The sequence below is a fragment of the Oncorhynchus mykiss genome, chromosome 10, assembly GCF_057628025.1.
Source record: "Oncorhynchus mykiss isolate SJ-2025 chromosome 10, ASM5762802v1, whole genome shotgun sequence".
Taxonomy (NCBI): Eukaryota; Metazoa; Chordata; class Actinopteri; order Salmoniformes; family Salmonidae; genus Oncorhynchus; species Oncorhynchus mykiss.
Genome location: NC_143031.1, coordinates 39209017 through 39230423, shown reverse-complemented (window position 1 = coordinate 39230423; position 21407 = coordinate 39209017). Strand labels below are relative to the sequence as shown.

At 40.7% G+C, this 21407-nt stretch overlaps 1 protein-coding gene across 6 annotated transcripts; it reads left to right on the top strand.

Annotated features, from left to right (window-relative positions):
* The first annotated feature begins 6117 nt into the window (after positions 1-6117).
* LOC110533856 (RPA1 related single stranded DNA binding protein) lies at positions 6118-15913 on the top strand. 6 transcript variants are annotated; one of them, XR_016483701.1, is made up of 15 exons: positions 6118-7259; positions 7345-7487; positions 7644-7836; positions 7995-8103; positions 8243-8343; positions 8448-8567; positions 8681-8776; positions 9560-9727; positions 11347-11489; positions 11683-11825; positions 12057-12121; positions 12233-12345; positions 12561-12842; positions 14543-14725; positions 15582-15913. XR_016483701.1 is itself a non-coding variant. In XM_021618408.3 (15 exons), the coding sequence occupies exons 1-15, from the start codon at positions 6632-6634 to the stop codon at positions 15716-15718; spliced, it is 2607 nt and encodes an 868-aa protein (XP_021474083.2). In that variant the 5' UTR covers positions 6118-6631; the 3' UTR covers positions 15719-15913. The 6 variants fall into 6 exon arrangements, 4 of the variants coding, with proteins under 4 accessions (XP_021474083.2, XP_021474082.2, XP_090042687.1 ...); XR_016483700.1 differs by having other exon boundaries at positions 11680-11825; XM_021618408.3 differs by having other exon boundaries at positions 12074-12121.
* The last annotated feature ends 5494 nt before the right edge of the window (positions 15914-21407 follow it).

The following is a 21407-nucleotide window of genomic DNA, read 5'->3' as shown; positions in this document are numbered from 1 at the left end:
GATTGAGAACCATATCAGGCCAAACACAGAAACAGACAAACTAGACATACAAACATATAATGCCCACTCAGATCACACCCTGACCAAACAAAACATAGAAACATACAATGCAAACTATGGTCAGGGTGTGACACAGTGGGGCAAAAAAGTATTTAGTCAGCCACCAATTGTGCAAGTTCTCCCACTTAAAAAGAGGAGAGAGGCCTGTCATTTTCATCATAGGTACACTTCAACTATGACTGACAAAATGAGAAAAAAAATCCAGAAAATCACATTGTAGGATTTTAATTAATTTATTTGCAAATTATGGTGGAAAATAAGTATTTGGTCACCTACAAACAAGCAATATTTCTGGCTCTCATAGACCTGTAACTTATTCTTTAAGAGGCTCCTCTGTCCTCCACTCGTTACCTGTATTAATGGCACCTGTTTGAACTTGTTATCAGTATAAAAGACACCTGTCCACAACCTCAAACAGTCACACTCCAAACTCCACTATGGCCAAGACCAAAGAGCTGTCAAAGGACACCAGAAACAAAATTGTAGACCTGCACCAGGCTGGGAAGACTGAATCTGCAATAGGTAAGCAGCTTGGTTTGAAGAAATCAACTGTGGGAGCAATTATTAGGAAATGGAAGACATACAAGACCACTGATAATCTACCTCGATCTGGGGCTCCACGCAAGATCTCACCCCGTGTGGTCAAAATGATCACAAGAACAGTGAGCAAAAATCCCAGAACCACACGGGGGGACCTAGTGAATGACCTGCAGAGAGCTGGGACCAAAGTAACAAAGCCTACTGTCAGTATCACACTACGCCGCCAGGGACTCAAATCCTGCAGTGCCAGACGTGTCCCCCTGCTTAAGCCAGTACATGTCCAGGCCCATCTGAAGTTTGCTAGAGAGCATTTGGATGATCCAGAAGAAGATTGGGAGAATGTCATATGGTCAGATGAAACCAAAATGTAACTTTTTGGTAAAAACTCAACTCGTTGTGTTTGGAGGACAAAGAATGCTGAGTTGCATCCAAAGAACACCATACCTACTGTGAAGCATGGGGGTGGAAACATCATGCTTTGGGGCTGTTTTTCTGCAAAGGGACCAGGACGACTGATCCGTGTAAAGGAAAGAATGAATGGGGCCATGTATCGTGAGATTTTGAGTGAAAACCTCCTTCCATCAGCAAGGGCATTGAAGATGAAACGTGGCTGGGTCTTTCAGCATGACAATGATCCCAAACACACCGCCCGGGCAACGAAGGAGTGGCTTCGTAAGAAACATTTCAAGGTCCTGGAGTGGCCTAGCCAGTCTCCAGATCTCAACCCCATAGAAAATCTTTGGAGGGAGTTGAAAGTCCGTGTTGCCCAGCAACAGCCCAAAAACATCACTGCTCTAGAGGAGATCTGCATGGAGGAATGGGCCAAAATACCAGCAACAGTGTGTGAAAACCTTGTGAAGACTTACAGAAAACATTTGACCTCTGAAATTGCCAACAAAGGGTATATAACAAAGGATTGAGATAACCTTTTGTTATTGACCAAATACTTATTTTCCACCACAATTTGCAAGTAAATTCATTAAAAATCCTACAATGTGATTTTCTGGATTTTTTTCCCTCATTTTGCCTGTCATAGTTGAAGTGTACCTATGATGACAATTACAGGCCTCATCTTTTTATGTGGGAGAACTTGCACAATTGGTAGCTGACTAAATATTTTTATGCCCCACTGTATCTAAACCAGGCAGCAAAAATAATCCTACACCCTGTATCAAAAAATCTTTGACTGTATCCTATAGCGCGTTTTCTGTATTTATGGTTAGAGTTGGGTGCTGGCCTCAGATTTTCACTTTATCACATATAGCCGGATGGGTTATTAGCAATTGCCAGGGGTGAACAAACAGCTGACCTGTGGGCAGTGGCAAACCGTCATTTAGCTAAAAACAGGTCTGCATGTTTTTCACGTTATTTTGACATTAATACCTGTCACATCAGTTTGCAAACAATGTAAAACAATAAATAAAATCATTGAGTTAATAAAGCTGCATACAAACTTGGTCTCTTTTTTGCTTTCTTGAGTAAGGCAGGTCCAAAATGCAGGTGTTTCAGTCTAGCTCAGTGCTTTCTGTGGTGGATGGGCAGTCTGTGGTGGTGGGGCAGCCCGTGGAAAATACAGAGTGTAGGGGTTGGTAATGTTCTCTAGTTGCGCTGTGATTGGATAATGTTCTCTAGTTGCACCGTGATTGGCTCAGTGTTCTGTCACTCGTGGGGACACTACGTTACCGCCAAATCTAAGGGTAGAGGTTGAAAATTCAACACCATTGGGTGCTGCCATAAAGTGCCCATACAATAGAAGTGCCCATCAAATTTGGCTCAAGGTAATTGGCCACAGATAAAATTATGTAAAATCACGTTATATCTACAGCTTTGATTGGACTGATCATGTCAACATCATACTTTCAAAATCCTAGCTAGCAAGCTATCTACTGGAAAATGCTTTTTAATCCTTGTCATACATATGAAGAGAAGAAAATGAAGAGGAATTAGAGATAAAACGTTTTGTTGCTCATCGGCCATTGGACATAAACATGATACAAGTTGGAAATTGCAAATTCAACAATGTGTGGTTTGGAAGGAAACAGTGGCTAACTGAAAGCATTGCAAAGCAATCACTAACCTGCTATGCAGTGGAGTGGGTGTGTGGTACCAAGTCTGGATTTAAGGGTTTCTTTTTCAAGCTTAAAAGGATAAACATTCAACATTGGCCATGCTGTCAATCCAGCATGACCCTTGCCGTGGTAGTGCGGTGGTCCTTCGTGGGCAAAATTTGTCTTCAAAGTCTGGCATTCTCTAGATTTCTGGTGCTTTCAAAACAACTGGAAACTCAGAACTAGGAAATCTGACTTCCGTAACTTCAAGACAACTGGGAACTTGAAAAATCGAGCTCTGACTGATAAAATACATTTTGAATGGTCATCCAACTGAATTGCAAGTCGGGATCTCGGGCCTCTTTCTAGAGCACCGACGTCATCATGATTTGGCCTTGTTTTTTTTTAGAGTTCCCAGTTGTCCTGAAAGCACCAGAAATCTAGAGAATGCCAGACGTTGAAGACAAATTTTGCCCACGAAGGACCGCCGCACCACCATCCTGTTCAAGTGAGCACAGCACAACAAGATGAGTCCAAAAATGTATTGTATGCTGCTGCATAAATTATATGTGCCAGGGAGATATGTATACTGTAGCTAAGAAAGTAATATTAAGTGTATGCTGTGTAGTAAGCTGTTAGTAGTGCCTCACGCTAATAATTTGATCATTTTTCCCCCTCTTAATTTTGCCTACTGTTTTGACTTGGTGGTGCACATGTTGCACCCTGTTTTAGAGAAATGTAACCATGGAATATTGTAAGAGCTTTCATTGTCTACATTTATGCCCCCATAATTTATCCTACGGTTATGACTTGGTGTACAAGGAGAATACTGTAAGAGTACTGTTCTGAATTATGTCGATGTACATTTCAAAAGTAGTGAACAAATAGTTATATTGACTACATCCGTCCAACTCGCTCATTAATGTCTTAATCGAAATTACGGATTGCCTCTTATACGCTCGTCGTCCCCTTATGCCATAGTTTGTACATCTCAATTGTCAGTAGAAACCACATTTGTTTCAGCAAGTCAGCCAAATCAGCTGTTTTTTTAAAGGCAGTAAATGAGGCTGAATGAACTGTTTCAATGCCAGACAAGGTTCCACTGATAGCCAGGTAAGCAGTGGTAAGGTGTTGGGACTGGTGTTGGGACTCTGCTGTTGGGACAGCTTTATGTAAGCCCTAACAGTTGTTGGCACCGTTAGTCATCATTATAGTGCAATTAATGTATTGTTTAGTCTTGTGTTGTGTAGTAGCTTTGCTGGCATGCATCAAAAAACATACTGTATATATTATTTTGCCCCACCAAGATTTACATGCTAAAATCGCCACAGCCTGTGGGTAACCTATAGAAGCGCCTTTTTGAAGTGATTGACAATCAGACAAAAACATCATGACTGGTTGTGTTATTTCCACATCTAAATGGTAAAAAAAATAACAATTCTACAGTTCCCACAAACAAAACATTCAATCAAAAAACCCAATTAGGACGTCAGACATGACTGGTTAGCTAGCTAGCATTAGAGCCTTCTGGCTAGCCTGTATCTAGTGGTTCTTACGTTGTGTATCAGAGCAATAGGTCAAGTTATGTACTTGTCATTTGGTTGAGACTAACATTAGCTTATAAAATCATTATTTGCTCTGTGTATATTTGGTATGTAGTTGGTTGGCTTTGCTAGTTAGCAAGCTGTGATATCTGCTCAAGTTGGCTAACTTTAACTAGCTTGTAAATGAGTGTCATTCTGAAATGTAGGTGCATGCTTGCAAATCTTATTGAATTTATTAACAAATCAATTTATGTTTGCAAATATTGTGTTTATTCACACATTGCGTTATGCACTTGCAAGTGTTGTTGCATTTATTCTCAAAAGAAGTTACATGCTTGTATAATTAAGTCACTATTTTACCTCCATACTCACTCTCCAATCTCCATTGACTTGCATTGCATTTGCAAAGCTGTCATCAAGGCAAAGCGTGGCTTCTTTGAAGAATCTAAAATCTAAAATGTATTTTGATTTGTTTAACACATTTTTTACTACTACATGATTTCATATGTGTTATTTATAATTCTGATGTCTTTACTATTACTCTACAATGTAGAAAATAGTAAAAAATAAAGAAAACCCCTTGAATGAGTAGGTGTGTCCACACTTTTGACTGGTACTGTATATTGGTCCGGACAATCTGTTTACTAAAAATTATTATCTGACAGTTTTAAGACTTACTTCACATGACTTGATTCATGAAATGTGTAAAAAAAAAAAAACAGTAACCCCATGTGTCCAAATACAAAATATACACTGAACAAAAAATATAAATGCAACATGTAAAATGTTCCATACGCACAATAAGCTTATTTCTCTCAAATGTTATGCACAAATTTGTTTACATCCCTTTTAGTGAGCATTTCTCCTTTGCCAAGATAATCCATCTACCTGACAGGTGTGACATATAAATAAACTAATTAAACAGCATGACCATTACATAGGTGCACCTTGTGCTGGGGGACAATAAATAGACACTCTAAAATGTGCAGTTTAGTTACACAACACAATGCCACAGATGTTAAGTTTTTAAGGAATGTGATAATTGGCATGCTGACTGCAGGAATGTCCACTAGGGCTGTTGCCAGATAATTTAATATTAATTTCTCTACCATAAATCGCCTCCAACGTAGTTTTAGAGAATGTGGCAGTACCATCGAACACAATGGATTTTTATTGATGTCAATTTGAAACCACAGAGAAACCATGTAAACAAACTCACGAGCCCTATTGTCATGCCATTCATCCGCCGCCATCACCTCATGTTTCAGCATGATAATGCACAGCTTCATGTCGCAAGGATCTGTGCCCAATTCCTAGAAGCTGAAAATGTCCCAGTTCTTCCATGGCCTGCATACTCACCAGACATGTCACCCATTGAGCACATTTGGGGTGCTCTGTATCGACATGTGTTCCAGTTTCTGCCAATATCCAGCAACTTCGCACATTGAAGAGGAGCGGGACAGCATTCCACAGTCAACAGCCAAATCAACTCTATGCCTATGAGATGTATTGCGCTGCCTGAGGCAATTGGTGGTGATCACACCAGAAAATGACTGGTTTTCTGATCCAGGTCCCTACGTTTTTTTAAGGTATCTGTGACCAGCAGATGCATATATTCCCAATCATGTGAAATCTATAGATTAGGGCCAAATTAATTTACTTAAATTGACTGATTTCCTTACATGAACTGTAACTCAGTAACATCTTTGAAATTGTTACATTTTGAGTTTATTTTTGATCAATATTGTACAATATAAAAAACTCACATTGTAGACAAACCCTTTGGCCGATTTATAAAAAGTATTCAGATTTGTCCATCAAACTCAGAGAACAAGTGTACCAAAATAAATGATACATTTACGTTATGGACATGAATGGGTTAATGTGCAATTGAAGATGATTTTCTCCTTCATAATATAAGTGATATACAAAGCACTGTGTGCGTCAGTGGGGCATGCCAGCACCGCGTTGGTGTGTAGAATAACCGCCTCCAAAATTCAAATCCACTGCCGCCGAAGCAAAAGCGGAACTCTCTATGATGCTGTAACTAGCTAGCTACAATGTTTCCAAAAAATGTATCGTGATTTTATCGTCTTTTGTAAGTACAAAACGAGCTAGCTAGTCATAAAACGGAGACTGTTCATTCTTGTTAATCGGTAACGTCATTAGCATGCTAACGCGTTAGTTAGCTAAATATCTAAAGTTAGCTACTGGCGTTTTTTTTTTGCAAGGAAAAAGCTAGCTATATTGTTGGATGTGGCAAGACCGATACAGCTAGCACTAGGTTAATGGTCAACGCTTGTTTGCGTGGTCAGCTAGTCAGCAAACGGCTGTTAACAATCTTTGTTTACAGAGCTAAAGTTAGCTAGCTAACTACATCGTTAGCCAAGGCATACATTCAAGGTAGGTAGTTGTAAACAAACCCATTTCCCCCAGTGCATGGCCTGTTGCGCATTAATGATGCCCGAAGAAGTTCAGAACATATCGGCTTGTTCCGATCTATTGACTGAAAATAATCAGAATTCTTTCTTACATTCTACTTTGGAACAGTTCTTTACTGCAAAAACACGTACACTTAAAATTGATAAAACTGATGCTGTAGCTGTCATTGAACTTCAGAGATATTTGACAGAACAACAAAATGTTGGACAACATCCTCCTGACAGCTACAGCTATGACATGATAGTGACTGATGGAGTCTGGCAGGCCAAGTGCATTCTTGACTGTAGTTTAAATCATCTGATCCACAAAAACATTATTCGTAGTGGAATTGATATCAACATCACCCAGTGCTCCTTTGTTTTCAATGAGAGAAGATTGGGTCAGGGTTGTGTTTGCATCGAGAAGATTGAACATGGTTCAAAGGAGTCTAATGTGTTGCGCAAGATTAAGGACTTGGATTCCCTCCCCATGATTTCAAAGGATGGCTTTGGGAACATTGTGGCATTGCAAAGTGATTCACCTCTGCAGGTGGGCCGCAAACATTACCTGTCTCTTTGGAATAACGAGGATCCTGAAGGCAGACTATGGGTTCCAGATGTCCCCCCATCAGAGGTGGTGCTGGATGGTAAGATGTGAATTTAAGTTGCTGACTTTTGTGAGAAACCACAATCTCCAATAGAACTCGTGGTAAGATATTTTGTCTTCAACAGTATCAAAGATGACCCTCCTGTGTGATCTAGAGTCGTCACTCGGATGCATGTTTCGACCTCTCCCCCTGCTAGTGAGGGTGATTCATAAATCCAGACTTCGGTATTATGGAAAACCTGACCTCAATATTTATTACCCGTACCAGGTGAGGCATAAACATATAATCAAGTATCTGTGCCATACCATTGACCAATACACCGTCTCTTCTCTACTGAACCCTGACACTATAATTAATGTCTCTTCGAATGTTGTCAGTATTCTAAATGACGTTTCATCAGGATTTAGTTTCTCTATTCTCCAGGCCTACTTTGAGGTTGCAGACCAGAGTGGCACCATGTCCCTTGTCCTGTGGAATGAGCTGTGCCCAGAATGGTACCAGAGACTGAATGTTGGAACTGTGCTCTATCTCCAAAACTACACCCTCAAGCAGAGCTATCAGAACAGGTCACGACCTCACATAGACAACCACAGAATGAAGAGCTTTCACTCAGTAGGTACTGAACTGAACCAAGTCATTCACAACTTAGTAAATCAACATTACCAGTATGTTGCCAGGCAGCACTCCTGAGTAGTCATTTTGAGAGAACATTCTGTCTGATTTTTTGTGAAACTGTTAATTTTAGTATGAATTTTGACTTTGCCTGCCTTGCAGAAATTTGTCTGAATCCACGGAATCCCACTGCAGTCCTTACTGTGGTTCCAGCCAAGAGTGTGCCACCTCAATGGGGCTTGCCTGAGGTTTCCTACCAGTTCGCCATTAGGTAAATTCACAACCACATTATGCAGTTGAAATTAGATTTGATGTAAAAAAAACAAAGGCCTTTCCCTGGGTAACATTTCCAAGATTACTAAGCAGTCTTTATCATCTGCCTGAACTACTTATAAATGTTTTTCTTCTAGATCAGAACTGGACAGCATGGCCAGCAATTCTGCATGTGATGTCATTGGCTTGGTAACTTTTGTGAGTCGGGTGGAGAGAATAAAGAGTAAGGGGAACACAGGTAAGAGTTGCTCATTACACTTGCACAACTCACTTATTTCTCACTTAGGTAATTCCATGTGAAAGTGTAACACACATGTCCATAATTTATTCATTTTTTTGCAGGCCCAGAAAAATACTGGACTTACCGCTGGGTCCATGCAGTGGATGGAACATCCAATATTCCTTTCATTTTGGAGATTTTTGCTTCTTCACAACCAGAAATATTCAATGGGCTATACCCAAGTAAATATGACAGTTAGTATAATACCAACAATTGCATAGATAAACTGCAACAGAATTCTCTTAATTGTACTTCTTTTCTCCCTGCTCTGCACCCTCCCCTCTTCCCAATGCAGTGACATACCTGGTCTGCACTCAGATGAGGAAGTGTCAAGAGCAAGACTCACTGCCTTACCTCACCAGCAGCTGTGAGACACAGATATTCACTACAGGTAAGTGCTGCAGTCATTTGCAAAGAAACAAAATATCAAATTAAAGTTTCACGCACAAAATACAATGGATGTGACGACAGTACAGTGAAATGCTTACTTTTATTCATTTACATGTATTCTGTACTGTTGAGGAAGACATGTAGATAAATAAAAGTAAAACATACTAATAAAATAGCAGACAAGGTAATACAATATATAATAAACACACAATTGTCCCTTATATACAGTGGTGTAAAGTACTTAAGTTTTTAACTTAAGTACTACATGACACCCAAAAGTACTTGTAATGTTTTGAATGCTTAGCAGGACAGGGAAATTGTCTAATTCACACACTTATCAAGAGTACATCCCTGGTCATCCCTATTGACTCACTAAACACAAATGCTTAGTTTATAAATTATGTCTGAGTGTTGAACTGTGACCTTGGCTATCCGTAAATTAAAAAATATATATATATAGAGTCTGGTTTGCTTAATAAGACATTTTAAATTATTTATACTTTCTTTTGATATTTAAGTATATTTAAAACCAAATACTTTTAGTCTTTTACTTAAGTAGTATTTTACTGGGTGACTTTTGCTTGAGTCATTTTCTTTTACGGGGTATCTTTTACTCAAGTGGAAAAAGTACCCCATTTTCATACAAATGCAAAACATTGTGAAACAGAAAAGATCAACAGTAAAACTGCTCTATTTAAAAAGGAATATATGGGGAAACGCACTGCAACTTTGTTAAGATCTAGTATGTAGTTGTTATACTTGATCAGATGTAGTTTTCCATTAGGGTATCATAAGGGCCAGCCCTACGTGTCAGACCCCAGGGTTAAGAGCTTCATCCAATGGACCAAGACTCTGAAGGACAGTGTCATGCTGAAGAAGACTGCTGTTGGTGGCCATTACTGCTACCCTCACGCCCCTATTATCTTCACACAGTCTGTGGCAGATGGCTCAGGTAAGAGGTGAACCTTTTTCAAGAAGGAAAGATCTACATCCGTCTGTAATATGCACCACTGTTTTGTATGCTTGTTTAACTACAGCAGACATCACCATTAAAATTGTTTTCATAATTATAGTGCATTTGGAATGAGTTCAGCCTCATGAATTTTGACATTTTTGTTACGTTAGACTTATTCTAAAATTGATTTTTTTGCAAATGTATTAAACATCTGAAATATATTTACATAAGTATACAGACCCTTTACTCAGTACTTTGTTGAAGCACCTTTGGCACCGATTGCAGCCTCGAGTCTTCTTGGGCATGCCGCTACAAGCTTGGCATGTCTGTTTTGGGGAGTTTCTCCCATTCTTCTCTGCAGATCCTCTCAAGTTCTGTCAGGTTGGATGGGGAGCGTTGCTGTACAGCTTTTTTCAGGTCTCTCCAGAGATGTTTGATCGGGTCCGGGCTCTAGCTGGGCCACTCAAGGACATTCGACTTTTCCCAAAGCCACTCCTGCGTTGTCTTGGCTGTGTGCTTAGGGTCGTTATCTTGTTGGAAGGTGAACTTTCGCTCCAGTCTGTGGTTCTGAGTGATCTGGTGCAGGTTTTCATCAAGGATCTCTCTATTCTTTGCTCCGTTCATCTTTCCCTCGATCCTGACAAGTCTCCAAGTCCCTGCTGCTGAAAAACATCCCCACAGCATGATGCTGCCACCACCATGCTTCACTGTAAGGATGGTGACAAGTTTCCTCCAGATGTGATGCTTGGCATTCAGGCCAAAGAGTTCAATCTTGGTTTCATCAGAACAGAGATTCTTGTTTCTCATGGTCAGAGTCCTTTAGGTGCTTTTTGGCAAACTCCAAGATGGCTGTCATGTGCCTTTTTACTGAGGAGTGGCTTCTGTTTGGCCAGTCTACCATGAAGGCCTGATTGGTGGAGTGCTGTAGAGATGGTTGTCCTTCTGGAATGTTCCCCCATCTCCAGAGGAACTCTGGAGCTCTGTTAGTGACCATCGAGTTCTTTGTTACTTCCCTGACCAAGGCCCTTCTCCCCCGATTGATCAGTTTGGCTGGGCATCCAGCTCCTAGGAAGAGTCTTAGTGGTTCCAAACTTCTTCCATGTAATAATGGAGGCCACTGTGTTGTTGGAGACCTTCAATGCTGAGAATTTATGTTGGTACAATTCCCCAGATCTGTGCCTCAACATAATCCTGTCTCGAAGCTATATGGACAATTCCTTCGACCTCATGGCTTGGTTTTTGCCCTGACATGCACTGTCAACTGTGGGACCTTTTTATATAGACGGGTGTGTACCTTTCCAAATCATGTCCAATCAATTGAATTTACCAGATGTGGACTCCAATCAAGTTGTAGAAACATCAAGGATGATCAATGGAAACGATGCACCAGAGCTCAATTTATAGTCTCACAGCAAAGGGTCTTAATACTTCTGTTAATAGGGTGTTTGTTTTTTATTTGTAATACATTTGCTAAAACTTGTTTTTTGCTTTTTTATTATGGGGTATTGTGCGTAGATTGAGGAAATGTTCTTATTTAATCATTTTTAGAACAGGGCTGTAACATAACAATGTGAAAAAAGTGAAGGGGTACTTTCCGAATGCACTGTATTTCTCAGCTCAAGTTCCTCTAGTTGCTGCAAATGACTTGAAGAGTGAGATGGAGGGTCTGCATTATCGTGAGCACAAGCGTCTGGCAATCCAAGGACAGATCATGGCTGTGTACTATGTGACATTGCCAGAGGAGACTCTGTCAGACCAGGTAGGCTTCATAGATATAACAGACTTCATGTGATCAACACACTTAGTCTTTTTCTAAAGTAAATGTGTTGTTTTTTTACAAGAAAAATTAGCAGGATGAATTGCAAGACAAAAAAACACCAGTTGCCTGTACATAACTTTATAGGTATTGTCATTAGCAAGTTTATAATGTAATGCCTGGTTCTCTCCAGCAGATGGTTCAGTCTGTTGTGGCTGAATCTGACCCACCCAGTGATCAGAGGATGGTAGAAGTGACTCAGACGCTGATAAACAGGGAAACAGCGCCCTCTAGTGTGCAGAGCTCACCCAGCAGACGGAAAAGAAAACAAGCCAAGAGGTGAGTAATCAAGTGGAGCAGAGAGACTATTGCAGATTAAATTATTATCTCATCGGGACCTGTGGTCTGTTGACTCCGTTCTGGGTCCGAGTCTGGACCACGGTCCACTTGTTTAGTATGGCTACCCTAAAACAAGGCTAGGCTATTAGACATTCAAAATTGTATTTATAACTCTCCTTTACTATGGCATTGGAAATTAGATTAGCATATTTTCTTACTTGAATGTTTTAGAATTTTTTGTCTTTTAGAGTGATGAAGCGATGCTACATTACTCGTGCCAGGATGCAAGAGAAAAGGTAATGAATCAACTATCGTCAACCATCCCAGGTCACTGTAATAATTTCTCTATGCCTATCAGGGACCCACCCAGTAGCTCAGGTTATAGTGAGAGCTTTGTCTGTTCACAGAGAGGCTGGCCATGGCTTAACAGAAGAGGAGCGTGATTCTGAAACAGAGGAAGTTAGTTCACTAGAAAAAATAACTGACCAAACTAGAGCCAGTGAACAACTAGGTCCACCAGGTATGAGGGTTTTGCCACATTAACATAATCTCACCACTTATCTATGTGGCCTAACTTGTATTCCTCTCTATGGGTTATGCATGGCTAGTGAAGTGTGGGGGCTAGCCAGAGATTAACTATGCTGTTGGAAACCATGGAAACTACTTGCCATTGCATCATTCATGTGGGATGTTACAAGGCTAGTGACATTGATAGGCCTATATTTTGTTTCTAAGATATTCCACAGAGTGAAGGCGCTACTGGAGAGAGAGCAGTTGCAGACTGTGATAGGACATCGTGGGAAAGCAGCTCGTGGCCAAAGCAGAGACAAGAAGTGTTAGAATATTTACATCCTGGTGGTGTGTACTCAGAGAGCCTTTCTCAGAGATTCAGATTTGACGACAAGACCCTTCTGCTGCAGCAAAGTAACCTACATGCTGCTAGGTGGACTCCAGAGCAAACCACAGACACCCTCTCACCAGTAACCTGCAAAGGATACTATAAAATCACAATATTAGGTAATGTAGAGCTCATGTAAATCATTTGTTTGTAATTTTTCATTTGATTGGAGTTAATCTGTTTTATTGTTCTCAGGGGTGAAGGTAAGCCAGTCCGGTACAGAGTACTGGCAAAATAAATAGTGCCGGTACGGCGTACTGGTAAAACATGAGCCTATCACAATAATTAAATCAAAGATGAAAACTTTAGGCTATTGTACCATAATTTATTGTTGGTGCCTGTCAGCCTCATGAGAAATGAGTGAATGGCCTTAACCTGGTGGTATAACTCCAAAATGCGGTGTAGTTTGAGGTAAACAACATTTTTGCAAGGCAGAGATGATTTGCCGGGAATGTGATGCATGCGGACACCAGTGAGTGGACACAATCAATTCAGGCTGCAAGTTTCCCCAATGACAATTGCAGAATGTCGTCATTTTTGGGGTGTTTTAATAGATATCTCTTTCCATTCATCAAATGTCAGGTGCCCAGTACAGTTTGATGCTGGAATTATTTTAGTGGACCAATGTATGCAGATGTGATTTGTTTGACAATCAGATAAAAACATCATGCCTGGTTGTGTTCATGGCCCATTAAAAGGCAGTGATGTAAAAGTACTTAAGTTTTTTGCTGTATCTGTACTTTACTATTGTTTTACAACTTTTACTTTACTACATTCCTAACTAAAACAATTAACTTTTTACTCCATGCATTTTCCCTGACACCCAAAAGTACTCGTTACATATTTAATGCTTAGTAGGACATGAAAGGGTCCAAGTCATACACTTAAAGACAACATCCCTACTGCCTCTGATCTGGCGGACTCACTAAACACACATGCTTCATTTGTAAGTTATGTCTGAGGGTTGAGCTGTGACCCTGGTTATCCGTAAATTAAAAAAGCAATAATATGGCTCCATCTGGTTTACTTAATAAGGAATTTGAAATTATTTGTACTTTGACTTTTGATACTTAAGTATATTTTATCCAATACATTTACTTTTGAATCTTAAGTATATTTAAAACCAAATACTTCTAGACCTTTTACTCAAGAAGTATTTTACTGGGTGACTTGAGTCACTTTCTATTAAGGTATCTTGACTCAAGTATGACAATTGGGTACTTTTTCCACCACTGTTAAAAGGTAACAGGTGACATGTCTTTACTATTACTCATCAAAAATATTTGTGCACATGCGAGGTCCTGTACCGGTAAAAAATTCAATCCACTTTCACCCCTGATTTTTTTTTTAAATATTTTTTTATACATCCTTAGTGGTTTTATTTAATTTAACTTCTATAATTTCAGGGCGCAGCAGTTTAAGGCACTGCATCGCAGTGCTTGAGGCGTCTCTACAGCCTGGGTTCGATCCCAGGCTGTGTTACAGCCGGCCGTGACCGGGAGACCCATGTGGCGCACAATTGGCCCAACGTCGTCTAGGTTAGGAGAGGGTTTGGCTGGCTGGGATTTCCTTGTCCCATCGCCCTCTAGCGACTCCTTGTGGGCCGGGTGTCTGCAAGCTGACTGCTGTCGCCAGTTATACGGTGTTTCCTCTGACACATTGGTGTGGCTGGCTTCCGGGTTAAGCGAGCAGTGCGTCAAGAAGCAATGCGGCTTGGCCGTGTTTCGGAGGACGCACGGCTCTCGACCTTCACCTTTCCCGAGTCCGTACGGAAGTTGCAGCGATGGGACACACTCTAACATGTCTCTCTCTCTGGCAGGTATAAACCAGCAGATGGCCATCGATGCTGCCTTTGTTCCCGTGATGTCATCTGGGGACCCCAGGTCCGTAGGTCTAACGCAAGACCCCCATGACAACACACTTCTGTCCTGCCTGTCTGCAGGCTTCATCTGCCCTCTCGCAGACCCCCTGAGCCAGAGTGAGGTTGCTCTCCCTGAACCAGGTAACACACCAGGTAGAGTGGGACAGGAGGGGAGGGTGAAGGTTAAACACACCCCTGAGAGCAAGTCATGGGGCAGTGTGTTTAGCTAAGGTAAAACTCCAGGCTATTTAAGGAGAGTGCTATTCGTGGTTCTTGACCCGCTCACATGCATATTTACAATATCATATTTCCTAATGTTGACCTCCAAATGGGGCTTTCAACTCTAAAACTTGAGTCCACTTAAGAAAGCAGTTATGGCAAATCAAATGCGCTGTCCATTTTAGGCTAGACTGATTATTGATTACATGGTACAGAGTCAAATCAAACAATTGATATGGTAGATTGTCAATTTATAATATTAGGCATTTATTAATTACATACTGAGTATACTCAAACATTAGGAACTTCTTCCTAGTATTGAGTTGCTGGTCCATGTTGTCTCCAATGGTTCCCACAGTTGTGTCAAGTTGGCTGGATGTCCTTTGGGTGGTGGCCCATTCTTGATACACACAGGAAACTGTTGCATGAAAAACCAAACAGCAGTTCGACGGCTACTACCATACCCCGTTCAAAGGCACTTAAATCTTTTGTCTTGCCCATTCACCCTCTGAATGGCACACATACACAATCCATGTCTCAATTGTCAAGGCTTAAATCCTTTAAACTTGTCTCCTCCCCTTCATCTACACTAATTTGAAGTGGATTTAACAAGTGACGTCAACTTTCACCTGGTCAGTTAAGGAGTTAATGGTTTGTATACTCAGTGTAGAATGTAGACACTTTATAGGAGGTTTGCATACATAATGTTTCCAACAATTTTAAATATTCCGAAGTTAATTTGTGTATGCTGGTTTTTCTTTAAATTTTCATCTTTCAGAGGAGATTTTAGCAACTGCTGAGGAGCTGAAAGACACCCATCTTGTGTGTATCCTTGACCTCTGTCATCTGGGAGGAGAGAACGTGGAGGTTATCATCACCAAGGTGTATAGAATGACTGATATTGCTTTGGTATAGATATTGGACCACAGTATGTGTTGTCTTGTCTGACAAATCTGAATTGAATATGTCCTTTTAACATGATTAGCCAGACACATTTTATTGTTAAATACTGGAAATATTTTTGTAGATATTTTTTTAAATGGGGGTTTGAGTATTTTGGGAGAAAAAAAAACACAATTTCAACAACAAATAAAATAATCACATTTTAAATGAGGATTCATAAACTTTTTTTTACTTCAATATTTGTCAAATCGTCTTCCACATTCACATGCTTAATGTTTATTTATGCCATAGCATAAAGACAAGCTACATGGGCTCTGGGAAAAAAAGTACATGGAACTATGCAGAAGGTAAAATAGTTTAACAGAACTAAACATGCTCAAACAGGATATAGTTTAAACATTTGAGCTATAGTGTGGTTACTAAACTGGTTTCACATTAGACTGAACTTTCCAACTTGTGATGCTGTAAACGAAGGAATTTCCTAAATTATTTTGCTTGAACTTTGGTGTTTCAAGCCTACAGTGTGATGTCTTGTGCACTTATGGCAGCAGTAGTGTTGACGTTTCATGTGTTTGTTGACACAGCTAATTTTAAATCCTGCTAGAACATTTCCTCTTACACACGTTCAATAGCACACTGGCTGAAACTAATGAAGACAGATCAAGATGTGTTGGATTACAACACTGCAATATCACAAACAAAATCATGTGTCAAATCAACAATATGCTGTATTCTTTTTCCAGGCTTGCATTCACAGGTAAACTTGGACTAAACAAATGCAAAGCTAGTGAGCAAGGTCCACTAAGATAAGAGCGTGACGACTGATGTATACTTGTTTTAGGTTACATAGAAGGCAGGTGTCAATTTACTGCTTACAGTACAACGCCCCAGGCAGACGACGATCAGGAAGACAGGGCTTGACTCCACTATCGATGATGTCGTCCCCACAGTGACCGTACATATATAGTGGGGCAAAAGTATTGTCAGCCACCAATTGTGCAAGTTCTCCCACTTAAAAAGATGAGCGGCCTGTAATTTTCATCATATGTACACTTCAACTATGACAGACAAAATGAGAGGAAAAAAATCCAGAAAATCACATTGTAGGATTTTTAATGAATTTGCAAATTATGGTGGAAAATAAGTATTTGGTCAATAACAAAAGTTTCTCAATACTTTTATATACCCGTTGTTGGCAATGACAGAGGTTAATTTTTCTGTAAGTCTTCACAAGGTTTTCACACACTGTTGCTGGTATTTTGGCCCATTCCTCCATGCAGATCTCCTCTAGAGCAGTGATGTTTTGGGGCTGTTGCTGGGCAACACGGACTTTCAACTCCCTCCAAAGATTTTCTATGGGGTTGAGATCTGGAGACTGGCTAGGCCACTCCAGGACCTTAATGCTTCTTACGAAGCCACTCCTTCGTTGCCCGGGCGGTGTGTTTGGGATCATTGTCATGCTGAAAGACCCAGCCACGTTTCATCTTCAATGCCCTTGCTGATGGAAGGAGGTATTCACTCAATCTCACGATACATGGCCCCATTCATTCTTTCCTTTATACGGATCAGTCATCCTGGTCCCTTTGCAGAAAAACAGCCCCAAAGCATGATGTTTCCACCCCCATGCTTCACAGTAGGTATGGTGTTCTTTGGATGCAACTCAGCATTCTTTGTCCTCCAAACACGACGAGTTGAGTTTTTACCAAAAAGTTATTTTGGTTTCATCTGACCATGACATTCTCCCAGTCTTCTTCTGGATCATCCAAATGCTCGCTAGCAAACTTCAGATGGGCCTGGACATGTACTGGCTTAAGCAGGGGGACACGTCTGGCACTGCAGGATTTGAGTCCCTGGCGGCGTAGTGTGTTACTGATGGTAGGCTTTGTTACTTTGGTCCCAGCTCTCTGCAGGTCATTCACTAGGTCCCCCCGTGTGGTTCTGGGATTTTTGCTCACCGTTCTTGTGATCATTTTGACCCCACGGGGTGAGATCTTGCGTGGAGCCCCAGATCGAGGTAGATTATCAGTGGTCTTGTATGTCTTCCATTTCCTAATAATTGCTCCCACAGTTGATTTCTTCAAACCAAGCTGCTTACCTATTGCAGATTCAGTCTTCCCAGCCTGGTGCAGGTCTACAATTTTGTTTCTGGTGTCCTTTGACAGCTCTTTGGTCTTGGCCATAGTGGAGTTGAGTGTGACTGAGGTTGTGGACAGGTGTCTTTTATACTGATAACAAGTTCAAACAGGTGCCATTAATACAGGTAACGAGTGGAGGACAGGAGCCTCTTGAAGTTACAGGTCTGTGAGAGCCAGAAATATTGCTTGTTTGTAGGTGACCAAATACTTATTTTCCACCATAATTTGCAAATAAATTCATTAAATCCTACAATGTGATTTTCTGGATTTCTCATTTTGTCTGTCATAGTTGAAGTGTACCTATGATAAATTACAGGCCTCATCTTTTTAAGTGGGAGAACTTGCACAATTGGTGGCTGACTAAATACTTTTTTGCCCCACTGTATACCCCAACCAGAAGCCATGGATTACAGGAAACATCCACACTGAGCTAAAGGGTAGAGCTGCCGCTTTCAAGGTGCGGGACTAACCTGGAAGCCTATAAGAAATCTTGCTATGCCCTGCGACAAACCATCAAACAGGCAAAGCGTCAATACAGGACTGAGATTGAATCGTACTACACCGGCTCTGTTGCTCATCAGATGTGGCAGGGCTTGCAAACTATTAGACTACAAAAGGGAGCACAGCCACGAACTGCCCAGTGACACGAACCTACCAGACGAGCTAAATTACTTCTATGCTCACTTCGAGGCAAGTAAAACTGAAACATGCATGCGAACACCAGCCGTTCTGGACGACTGTGATCTTGCTCCACGTAGCGATGTGAGTAAGACCTTTGAACAGGTCAACATTCACAAAGCCGCAGGGCCAGACGGATTACCAGGATGTGTATTCTGAGCATGCGCTGACCAACCGGCAAGTGTCTTCACTGACGTTTTCAACCTGTCCCTGACTGTCTGTAATACCAACATGTTTCAAGCAGACCACCATCGTCCCTGTGCACAAGAACACTAAGGTAACCTGCCTAAATGACTACCGACCCGTAGCACTCACGTATGTAGCCATGAAGTGCTTTGAAAGGCTAGTCATGGCTCACATCAACACCATTATCCCAGAAACTCTAGACCCACTAATTTGCATACTGCCCCAACAGATCCACAGATGATTCAATCTCTATTGCACTCAACACTGCCCTTTCCCACCTGGACGAAAGGAACACCCATGTAAGATTGCTATTCATTAACTACAGCTCAGCATTCAACACCATAGTACCATCCAAGCTCTTGCTTGAGGCCCTGGGTCTGGACCCCACCCTGTGCAACTGGTTTCTGGACTTCCTGACGGGCCGCCCCCCCAGGTGGTGAAGGTTGAAAACAACACCTCCGCTTCGCTGATCCTCAACACAAGGGTGCATGCTCAGCCCTCTCTTGTACTCCCTGTTCACCCATGACTGCGTGGCCATGCATGACTAACTTCATCATCAAGCTTGCAGACGACAACAGTAGTGGGCTTGATTACTAACAACGACGAGACGGCCTACAGGGAGGTGGTGAGGGCTCTGGGAGTGTGGTACCAGGAAGATAACCTCTCACTCAATGTCAACATAACGAAGGAGATGATTGTGGACTTTAGGAAACAGCAGAGGTAGCACCCCCCTATCCACATCGAAAGGACTGCAGTGGAGAAGTTGGAAAGCTTCATGTTCCTCGACATACCCATCACTACCTGCCCTCCAGGACACCTACAGCACACGATGTACCAGGAAGGCCAAAAAGATCAAGGACAACAACCACCCAAGCCACTCCCTGTTCACCCCGCTATCATCCAGAAGACAAGGTCAGTATTGGGGCATCAAAGCTGAGACCGCTGTTTTTCAATCTCAAGACCATCAGACTGTTAAACTGCCATCAGAGGCTGCTTGTGTGTGTTATATATATATATATATATATATATATATGTATATATATATATGTGTATATATATATATATATATATGTGTATATATATATATATGTGTATATGTATGTATATATATATATATATATATGTATATGTATATATGTGTATATATATATATATATATATATATATGTATATATGACTCAGTCCACTTTAATAAATGGAACACTAGTCACTTTAATGTTTACATATTTTGCATTACTCATCGTTTGTATATACTGTATTCTGTTAGTCTATACTCACCCATATTTATATATTCTTAATTCCATTCCTTAGATGTGTGTATTGTTGTGAACTTGTTAGATATTACTGTTGGAGCGAGAAACAAGTATTTCGCTACACCTGCAATAATAGCTGTTCACATACACATGTTTAGCAATCAAATTTGACCTGATTTGATTTTAGATCATTTTTTTCTGCTCATGGTAAATTCCTGGGAACTTTTACTTCATCTCATGAAACATGAGAACAACACTTTACATGTTGCATTTCTGTGTTTGTTCAGTGTGACTGTACTGGGTCTTTAATACTGTGTGTGTAGGCTAGGTAATACAGGCGGTGGTATCTTAAGTGGGGAGGACGGACTCTTCATAATGGTTGGAACGGAATTCATGAAATGGTATTAAACAAACACATGGTTTCCATGTGTTTAATATCATTCCAGTCGAGCCATTATTATGAGCCGTTCTCCCCTCAGCAGCCTCCTGTGCTAGGTATGATTCTGCTAACTTTAGTAAGTTATACTGTATGTTGGCCATATTTGTATCTGAAATAGGCAATGTTTTTTTCTGGTATTTGTTTAAAGTGATTTTTTTTTTAGGAGCAAATGCATTACATGCAAATGGCACTTGATTTTATGATACAGTATGTCTATATTGATTAAGGAATGACATACTGTACATGAGAGCATGAATTTGTACATCAATTGACCAAGTGTTCACTTTTTTTTCTAAATCAGAAGACAACTCATCCCCAGGCTTATGGTTGCATTTCATCGTTCAGTACGTGGGCTTCTATACATCTAGGACCGAACGTCTAGCAACTTAAAGGCTGCGTGTTTGACAACACTAGCATATTATCTAATTAGAAATGACTTAATACTTTTGGCTACTTAGCAACAACTTACCATTTTAGCTAACCTTAACTCTTTACCAACTCCTAACATTAACCCCAGCTAATGTTAGCCCCTTAGCTAACGTTGGTGTTAGCCACAACAAATTGGAATTCCTAACATATACATTGAGCAAAAATGTGTAAAATATTATACAAAATGGATAATGGACATCCACAAATGAATACATACCATACTAGTTTGAGTGTTCTGGATTTACGTTTATGTCTATCCCAGAGTCCAGGCCATCTCTACCTCAATTACCCCCTGCACATCTGGTACCCAGTGTATATTGTTACTCATTGTGTATTTATTCCTCATGTTATTATTTTTCTATTATTTCGTTAGTCTACACCTGTTGTTGATGAAGCATGTGACAAATACAATTTGAATGATTGATTGGGCCTTAGCAACATTGTTGCACTGTTCATTGTCTGCACATGACAATCAATTAGTCCTTTCAGGAACATAGGTTTGTAACCCAACAGCAAGCATTGCATTGTAAACGTTATTGTGATGTGGCTCTGTTTAATTTGTTTGTCGCCATGTAAAAATT

Coding starts and splice junctions, on each gene's coding strand:
- LOC110533856 (XM_021618407.3), top strand. CDS start 6,632: ATGGCCTGTTGCGCATTAATGATGCCCGAAGAAGTTCAGAACATATCG. Junction 9,728..11,346: donor GTCTGTGGCAGATGGCTCAG/GTAAGAGGTGAA, acceptor TGTATTTCTCAG/CTCAAGTTCCTCTAGTTGCT. Junction 12,843..14,542: donor CTATAAAATCACAATATTAG/GTAATGTAGAGC, acceptor TCTCTCTGGCAG/GTATAAACCAGCAGATGGCC.